The 9,706-nt window shown below is 61.4% G+C and overlaps 2 protein-coding genes across 2 annotated transcripts in view; one reads left to right on the forward strand and one right to left on the reverse strand.

Moving 5' to 3' along the window:
• The window catches only part of LOC308051188 (histone-lysine N-methyltransferase 2B-like), a gene marked incomplete at both ends in the record, with an annotated part of 29,759 nt that extends 20,312 nt beyond the window's left edge, over window positions 1-9,447 (forward strand). The window contains 7 exons of the mRNA XM_080361538.1: window positions 1,934-2,076; window positions 2,725-2,861; window positions 5,115-5,317; window positions 6,191-6,237; window positions 8,116-8,190; window positions 9,115-9,293; window positions 9,433-9,447. Of these exons, the coding sequence (XP_080217664.1) occupies window positions 1,934-2,076; window positions 2,725-2,861; window positions 5,115-5,317; window positions 6,191-6,237; window positions 8,116-8,190; window positions 9,115-9,293; window positions 9,433-9,447 (799 nt within the window). The remainder of the gene's footprint in view (window positions 1-1,933; window positions 2,077-2,724; window positions 2,862-5,114; window positions 5,318-6,190; window positions 6,238-8,115; window positions 8,191-9,114; window positions 9,294-9,432) is intronic.
• The window catches only part of PSENEN (presenilin enhancer, gamma-secretase subunit), a 156,706-nt gene that overhangs the window by 70,691 nt on the left and 76,309 nt on the right, over window positions 1-9,706 (reverse strand). The gene's annotated exons all lie outside the window — the stretch shown is intronic.

The following is a 9,706-nucleotide window of genomic DNA, read 5'->3' on the forward strand; positions in this document are numbered from 1 at the left end:
ACTGGGAGGGTCAATGGGATGGACTGGGAGGGATTGGGAGGGTCAATGGGATGGACTGGGATGGACTGGGATGGACTGGGATGGTCAATGGGATCAACTGGGAGGGTCAATGGGATCAACTGGGATAGACTGGAAGGGTCAATGGGATGGACTGGGAGGGTCAATGGGAAGGACTGGGATGGACTGGGGGGAACTGGGATGGACTGGGATGGACTGGAAAGGTCAATGGGATATACTGGGAGGGTCAAGGGTAGGGACTGGGGGGGACTGGGATGGAACTGGGATAGACTGGGAGAGTCAATGGGAGGGTCAATGGGATCGACTGGGATGGACTGGGATATACTGGGAGGGAACTGGGATGGACTGGGAGAGTCAATGGGATATACTGGGAGGGTCAATGGGAGTGACTGGGAGGGAACTGGGATAGACTGGGAGGGTCAATTGGAGGGACTGGGATGGACTGGGAAGGTCAATGGGATATACTGGGAGGGTCAGTGGGAGGGATTGGGATGGGACTGGGATAGACTGGGATAGAATGGGAGGGGACTGGGAGGGGACTGTGAAGGTCAATGGGATGGACTGGGATGGAACTGGGAGGGGACTGGGAGGGACTGGGGGGTCCCTGGTCCATACTGGGATGAACTGGGGGACACAGTGGTTGGAGTTTGGGCTCTCCCACCCCCATACTGGTCTATACTGGTCTATACTGGTTTATACTGGTGGGCACTGGGATGCGCTTGGGAGGCACTGGGGGATATTGGGATGAACTGGGGGGCACAGGGGGTGGTTTGGGGTCTCCAGGCCCATACTGGTCTATACTGGTCTATACTGGTTTATACTGGTTTATACTGGTGGGCACTGGGATGGGTTCAGGAGGCACTGGGGGGGTCCCTGGTCCATACTGGGATGAACTGGGGAGGACAAGGGGTGTGTTTGGGGTCTCCCAGGCCCATACTGGTCTATACTGGTCTATACTGGTTTATACTGGTTTATACTGGTGAGCACTGGAATGGGCTGAGGAGGCACTGGGGGGGGTCCCTGGTCCATACTGGGATGAACTGGGGAGGACAAGGGGTGTGTTTGGGGTCTCCCAGGCCCATACTGGTCTATACTGGTCTATACTGGTTTATACTGGTTTATACTGGTGAGCACTGGGATGGGCTGAGGAGGCACTGGGGGGGTCCCTGGTCCATACTGGGATGAACTGGGGAGGACAAGGGGTGAGTTTGGGGTCTCCCAGGCCCATACTGGTCTATACTGGTCTATACTGGTTTATACTGGTTTATACTGGTGAGCACTGGGATGGGCTCAGGAGGCACTGGGGGGGGTCCCTGGTCCATACTGGGATGAACTAGGGGGCACAGGGGGTGGGTTTGGGGTCTCCCAGCCCCATACTAGTCTATACTGGTCTATACTGGTCTATACTGGTTTATACTGGGAGGCACTGGGGTGGACTGGGACAGCACTGGGATGGGCTCAGGAGGCACTGGGGGGGTTCCTGGTCCATACTGGGATGAACTGGGCAACAGTGATTGGAGTTTGGGCTCTCCCACCCCCCATACTGGTCCATACTGGTCTATACTGGTCTATACTGGTCCATACTGGTCTATACTGGTGGGCACTGGGATGCGCTTGGGAGGCACTGGGGGGATATTGGGATGAACTGAGGGACACAGGGGGTGGGTTTGGGGGTCTCCCAGCCCCATACTAGTCTATACTGGTCTATACTGGTCTATACTGGTTTATACTGGGAGGCACTGGGGTGGACTGGGGACAGCACTGGGATGGGCTCAGGAGGCACTGGGGGGGTCCCTGGTCCATACTGGGATGAACTGGGCGACAGTGGTTGGAGTTTGGGCTCTCCCACCCCCCATACTGGTCCATACTGGTCCATACTGGTCTATACTGGTCCATACTGGTGTGGCGGCCGCAGGTGCTGGCGCCTGTACTGGAGCACGCGGGACGCGCGGCGCCGCTGCTGGTACCGCTGCCGCATCCTGGAGCGCCCGCGGGGGGGGCCCCGGGGACCCCCACCCCCCCCCAGCCCCCCCGAGGACAACCGCACCATCGCCCACGGTACGCCCGGACGCCTGGGTCCCCTCCCGGACGCCTGGGTCCTTTGGGGAACTCCTGGGTCCCTCCCGAACTCCTGGGGTCCCCAGTGAACTCCTGGGTCCCTCCCCAGACGCCTGGGTCCCTCCCCGAATGCCTGGGTCCCTTCCCGAACGCCTGGGTCCTTTGGGGAACTCCTGGGTCCCTCCCGAACTCCTGGGTCCTTTGGGGAACTCCTGGGTCCCTTCTGAATGCCTGGGTCCCCTCCTGAACTCCTGGGTCCCTCCCGGACTCCTGGGTCCCCAGTGAAGTCCTGGGGGTCCCTCCCGAACTCCTGGGTCCTTTGGGGAACTCCTGGGTCCCTCCCGAACTCCTGGGGTCCTTTGGGGGAACTCCTGGGTCCCCTCCCGAACTCCTGGGTCCCGCCCTGAACTCCTGGGTCCACCCGAACTCCTGGGTCCCTCCCGAACTCCTGGGTCCCCCCCGAACTCCTGGGTCCCTCCCGAACTCCTGGGTCCCCTCCCGAACTCCTGGGTCCCTTGGAGAACTCCTGGGTCCCTCCTGAACTCCTGGGTCCCCTCCCAGACATCTGGGTCCCTCCCCGAACATCCTGGGTCCCCTCCTGAACTCCTGGGGTCCCTCCCTGACCCCCTTGTCCTTTGTCCCCCCCAGGTGACACCAGCCCGGGGTCCCCCCCCACCCCCCCGGAGGGTCCCCGGGGTCCCCCCACCCCCCCCGCCCAGGGGACCCCCCGGATTCTCACCCAATCGGAGACCAGGGAGCTCGTCCCGCCCCCTCCCCCTCCCCCGGTGAGTGGGGACAGGGGGACATGGGGACAATGGGATCAATGGGGACAGACAGGGGGGACATGGGGGATATGGGGACAGGGGGACATGGGGACAATGGGATCAATGGGGACAGACAGGGGGACATGGGGATATGGGGACAGGGGGGACATGGGGACAATGGGATCAATGGGGACAGACAGGGGGGACATGGGGATATGGGGACAGGGGGACATGGGGGACAATGGGATCAATGGGGACAGGGGGACATGGGGACATGGGGATATGGGGACAGGGGGACAATGGGGTCAATGGGGACAGGGGGACAGGGGGACATGGGGACATGGGCGATATGGGGACAGAGGGACAATGGGGACATGGGACAGGGGGACAATGGGATCAATGGGGACAGGGGGATATGAGGACAGGGGGACATGGGGACAATAGGACATGGGGACAATGGGGGCATGGGGATATGGGGACAGGGGGACAATGGGGACATGGGGACAATGGGGGACATGGGACAGGGGGGACAGAGGGACAATGGGACATGGGGACAATGGGACATGGGGACAATGGGACATGGGGGACAGGGGGACATGGGGACATGAGGACAGGGGGACAGTGGGATCAATGGGGTCAGGGGGGACAATGGGGGACAGGGGGGACAGGGGGGACATGGAGACAGAGGGACAATGGACATGGGGACAATGGGGACATGGGGACAGGGGGATATGGGGACAATGGAATCAATGGGGACAGGGGGACATGGGGACACGCTGTCCCCCCCCTGACCCCCATGTCCCCCATGTCCCCCATTGTCCCCTCAGGCTCCGCCCCCTCCCTGTCCCGTCACATCCTGACCGTGGGCGACCCCGAGTTCCCGCCCCTCCCCCGGCGGGGCGCGTCACCCCCGTGTCCCCTCCCCCCCACTGTCCCCAACCCCCCCCCTCCCCCGCGGCCACCGGGGGGCGACAGCAGCGACGGTGACAACGACGACGGTGACAACGACGACGGTGACAATGACAACGGTGACGTCACCCGGCGCTACTCCCGCTTCCCGCGCACCGTGGTGACAGCGCGGGGGGCCACCGTGGCCCCTCCCCCACCGCCCCGCCCCCCCCATCCGGCAGCTGGACGGGGCGGGGGACAATGGGGACAATGGGGACAATGGGGACAATGGGGACAAGGGGGACAATGGGGGACAAGGGACAACGGGGGGGACAGGGGACAGCGGGGGGTGCGCAACTGCCCTCCGACATCCTGGAGTTCGTGCTCAGGAACACGGTTGGGGACAATGGGGACAATGGGGGTGACGGGGACAATGGGGGACGATGGGGGCGATGGGGACAATGGGGACATTGGGGACAATGGGGACAATGGGGGCGATGAGGACAATGGGGACAATGGGGACGCGTGTCCTGTCTGGAACGTCAACCGCGTTGATGCCACCAATGGGGACGTCACCCATGGAAATGTCACCTATGGAGATGCCACCAATGGGGATGTCACCTATGGGGGGTGGCACCTATGGATGTGGTGGCCCTGGAGGTGTCACCCGTGGAAGTGTCACCCATGGAGATGTCACCTATGGAGATGTCACCTATGGACGTGGTGGCCTTGGAAGTGTCACCCATGGAAGTGTCACCCGTGGACATAGTGGCCCTGGAGATGTCACCCATGGAAGGGTCACCCATGGAGATGCCACCAATGGGGGACGTCACCCCTGGAAGTGTCACCTATGGACATGGTGGCCTTGGAAGTGTCACCTATGGCCGTGGTGGCCCCTGGAAGTGTCACCCCATGGAAATGTCACCCATGGAGATGCCACCAATGGGGACGTCACCCCATGAAAGTGTCACCTATGGACATGGTGGCCCTGGAGATGTTACCCATGGAAATGTCACCTATGGAGATGTCACCTATGGCCGTGGTGGCCCTGGAAGTGTCACCCATGGAAGTGTCACCCATGGACGTGTCCTCGATGGTCTTGGTGGCCCTGGAGGTGTCACCCGTGGCCGTGTCACCCATGGAGACGCCACCAATGGGGCCGTCACCCATGGAGATGTCACCTATGGCAGTGTCACCTATGGAAGTGTCACCCATGGCAATGTCACCTATGGCGGTGCCACCTATAGGGATGTCACCTATGGGGACGTCACCCCCAGAAGCGTCACCAATGGCCACGGTGGCCCCGGAAGTGTCACCCTATGGAGGTGCCACCCATGGCAACGTCACCCATGGCAACGTCACCCATGGGCAACGTCACCCCCGGAGGTGCCACCAACGGCCCACGCCGCCCCCCGTGATGACGTCACCGTCACCCGTGATGACGTCACCCGCGATGACGTCACCGGGGGCCACTGGGGGCCCCCCTGGGGACACAAGCGCCCCGGGGACGCCGTGGGGACGGGGACCAAGAGGCCACGGCACACCAATGGGGACACCAGCGAGACCAGTGACACCAACGGGGACACCAGGTGGGGACACGGCGGCATCCCAGTTGGGTCATTGGGATCATCCCAGTTCATCCCAGTTGGGTCATTGGGACCATCCCAGTTCATCCCAGTTGGGTCCATCCCAGTTGGGTCACTGGGATCATCCCAGTTCATCCCAGTTGGGTCATTGGGATCATCCCAGTTGGGTCCATCCCAGTTGGGTCCATCCCAGTTGGGTCCATCCCAGTGAATCCCAGTTGGGTCATTGGGATCATCCCAGTTGGGTCCATCCCAGTTGGGTCCATCCCAGTTGGGTCATTGGGATCATCCCAGTTCATCCCAGTTGGGCCATTGGGATCATCCCAGTTGGGTCCATCCCAGTCAATCCCAGTTGGGTCCATCCCAGTTGAGTCATTGGGATCATCCCAGTTGGGTCCATCCCAGTTGGGTCCATCCCAGTTAATCCCAGTTGGGTCATTGGGACCATCCCAGTTGGGTCATTGGGACCATCCCAGTTGGGTCCATCCCAGTGAATCCCAGTTGGGTCATTGGGATCATCCCAGTTGGGTCAATGGGACCATCCCAGTTGGGTCCATCCCAGTTGGGTCCATCCCAGTTGGGTCATTGGGATCATCCCAGTTGGGTCATTGGGATCATCCCAGTTGGGTCCATCCCAGTTGGGTCATTAGGACCATCCCAGTTGGGTCAATGGGACCATCCCAGTTGGGTCCATCCCATTCAATCCCAGTTGGGTCATTGGGATCATCCCAGTTGGGTCAATGGGACCATCCCAGTTGGGTCCATCCCAGTTGGGTCCATCCCAGTCAATCCCAGTTGGGTCATTGGGACCATCCCAGTTGGGTCCATCCCAGTCAATCCCAGTTGGGGACCTCTGACCCCTCCATGTCCCCACAGGTCCCCCCCGAGTGACGTCACCGCGGAGCCACCGTGGGAATGCGCAGGTGGGTCACTGGGGACAATGGGGACAATGACGACAATGGGGACATTGGGGACAATGGGGACATTGGTGACATTGGGGACAATGGGGACTATGGGGACAATGGGGATGGGACCCTGAAGAGTCCCCATGTCCCCCTGTCCCATTGTCCCCATATCCCATTGTCCCCAATGTCCCCATTGGCCCCCAGGTGGCAGCTCGGAGGACGAGGCCCCTCCCCCCGCCGGCCCCTCCCCCCCCCCGCCCCCAGCTGTGCTTTGAGATCAGCAACGAGGACGGGCTGAGCGTCACCGCCCCCTCCATCGAGGGTGACAGGGGACACGGGGACATGGGGGCGATGGGGACAATGGGGACGATGGGGTCAATGGGGACATTGGGGTCAATGGGGTCAATGGGGACATTGGGGTCAATGGGAGTGATGGGGGCAATGGGGGCAATGGGGATAATGGGGACAATGGGGATGATGGTGACGATGAGGACAGTGGGGATAATGGGGACAATGGGGACATTGGGGACATTGGGGGCAATGGGGATGTTGGGGGCGATGGGGATAATGGGGACAATGGGGACATTGGGGACATTGGGGTCAATGAGGATGTTGGGTGCAATGGGGACATTGGGGGACAACGGGGACATGGGGGCATTGGGGATAATGGGGATGATGGGGATAAAGGGGATGATGGGGACATGGGGACAATGGGGATAATGGGGACATGGGGTCAATGGGGCAATGGGGATGATGGGGACAATGGGACAATGGGACAATGGGGACAATGGGGGCAATGGGGATAATGGGGATGATGGGGATGATGGGGATAATGGGGATGATGGGGACATGGGGACAATGGGGTCAATGGGGCAATGGGGATAATGGGGATGATGGGGACAATGGGACAATGGGGACAATGGGGGCAATGGGGATAATGGGGACATTGGGGTCAATGGGGATGATGGGGGTGATGGGGACAATGGGACAATGGGGACATTGGGTATGATGGGGATAATGGGGGCAATGGGGATGATGGTGACAATGGGGACAATGGGGATAATGGGGACATTGGGATAATGGGGATGATGGGGACAATGGGGATGATGGGGATGATGGTGACAATGAGGACAGTGGGGATAATGGGGACATTGGGGACATTGGGGTCAATGGGGATGTTGGGTGCAATGGGGACATTGGGGGACAATGGGGACATGGGGGCAATGGGGCAATGGGGATGATGGGGACAATGGGGCAATGGGGACAATGGGGACATTTGGGTCAATGGGGATGATGGGGACAATGGGGACATTGGGGTCAATGGGGATAATGGGGACATGGGGACAATGAGGATGATGGGGACATTGGGGGATATGGGGACATTGGGGGGACATTGGGGATAATGGGGTTAATGGGGGTATTGGGGATATTGGGAGACATGGGGGACAAAGGGGACAATGGGGACAAAGGGGACAATGGGGATAATGGGGATGATGGGGACATTGGGGACAATGGGGATAATGGGGGAATATGGGGACATGGGGACATTAGGGGGACATTGGGGATAATGGGGTTAATGGGGGTATTGGGGATATTGGGAGACATTGGGGACAAAGGGGACAATGGGGATAAAGGGGACAATGGGGATAATGGGAGGATATGGGGACAATGCGGGGACAAGGGGACATGGGGGATGGTGGGGACAATGGGGACAATGAGAACGATGGGGACAATGGGGATGGTGGAGCTAATGGGGATATTGGGGACAATGGGGATAATGGGGGGACATTGGGGATAATGGGGGGTCAATGGGGACATTGGGGTCAATGGGGGGACATTGGGGACACTGGGGACATCGGGGCCATGGGGACACGGTGACACTGTCCCTGTCCCCAGGCGCCTGGCGCGCCGTCACCGAGAAGGTTCAGGAAGCTCGAGCCAACGCGCGGCTCCGACACCTCTCGTTCGCCGGTGAGCCCGGACGCCTGGGTCCCTCCCGGACGCCTGGGTCCCCCCTTGAACTCCTGGGTCCCTCCCGAACTCCTGGGTCCCTCCTGAACTCCTGTGTCCCCTCCCAGGCTCCTGGGTCCCTCCCGAACTCCTGGGTCCCTCCTGAACTCCTGGGTCCCTCCCAGGAACTCCTGGGTCCCTCCTGAACGCCTGGGTTCCCCCTTGAACTCCTGGGTCCCCCCTTGAACTCCTGGGTCCCTCCAGAACTCCTGGGTCCCTCCCGAACTCCTGGGTCCCCTCCCGAACTTCTGGGTCCCCTCCCAGACTCCTGGGTCCCTCCCGAACTCCTGGGTCCCTCCTGAACTCCTGGGTCCCCTCCCGAACTCCTGGGTCCCCTCCCCGAACTTCTGGGTCCCTCCCCGGAACTCCTGGGTCCCTCCTGAACGCCTGGGTTCCCCCTTGAACTCCTGGGTCCCCCCCGAACTCCTGGGTCCCTCCCGAACTCCTGGGTCCCTCCTGAACTCCTGGGTCCCTCCCCGAACTCCTGGGTCCCTCCTGAACTCCTCGGGCCCCCCTGAACTCCTGGTCCCCCCTGAACTCCTGGGTCCCCTCTCGAACTCCTGGGTCCCCATCATGAACTCCTGGGTCCCTCCAGAACTCCTGGGTCCCTCCCGAACTCCTGGGTCCCCTCCTGAAGTCCTGGGTCCCTCCCGAACCCCAAAATCCCAACTGGTATCCTCTAATCGACCATTTTCTCCCCATTTGCCTCGGTGCACCATCACTTCCGGTCCCCGAGGCGCCTCGGTGCCACCTCTGCACCTCCCCCCCTCTGCCCCCGCGACCCCGAACTTTGGTTCCGTCCCCAACTTTTTGGTCCCTCCCCGAACTCCTGGGTCCCTCCCCGAACTCCTGGGTCCCTCCCCGAACTCCTGGGTCCCCCCGCAGGGCTGAGCGGGTCCCGCTGGCTGGGGGTGCAGCACGAGGCCGTCGTGTTCCTGGTGGAGCAGCTGCCGGGGGCCGGTTTGTGCCCCCGGTACCAGTTCCGGTACCACCCGCGCCGGGACCCCCCCCCACCCCACCCCCCGAAACCCCTCGGGGTGCGCCCGGGCCGAGCTCTACGTGAGGTGGGTGCTGAGACCTCCCCCCGGGGCACCCATGGGTGGGGGGACCCCATAGGGTGATGGGGAACCCCCCATATTGGGTCATGGGGAACCCCCCCATAGGGTCACTGTGGGTCACTATGGGTGTCTGGGACCCCCATAGGGTCACTATGGGTGACTATGGGTGACTAGGACCCCCCATAGGGTCACTATGGGTCACTGGGACCCCCATAGGGTGACTGGGACCCCCTATAGGGTCACTATGGGTGACTGGGACCCCCATAGGGTGACTGGGACCCCCCCATAGGGTCACTATGGGTCACTATGGGTGACTGGGACCCCCCATAGGGTCACTATAGGTCACTGGGACCCCCCATAGGGTCACTATGGGTGACTGGGACCCCCATAGGGTGACTGGGACCCCCCATAGGGTCACT

Source organism: Nesoenas mayeri (genome assembly GCF_963082525.1).
Source record: "Nesoenas mayeri genome assembly, chromosome: 33".
NCBI lineage: Eukaryota > Metazoa > Chordata > Aves > Columbiformes > Columbidae > Nesoenas > Nesoenas mayeri.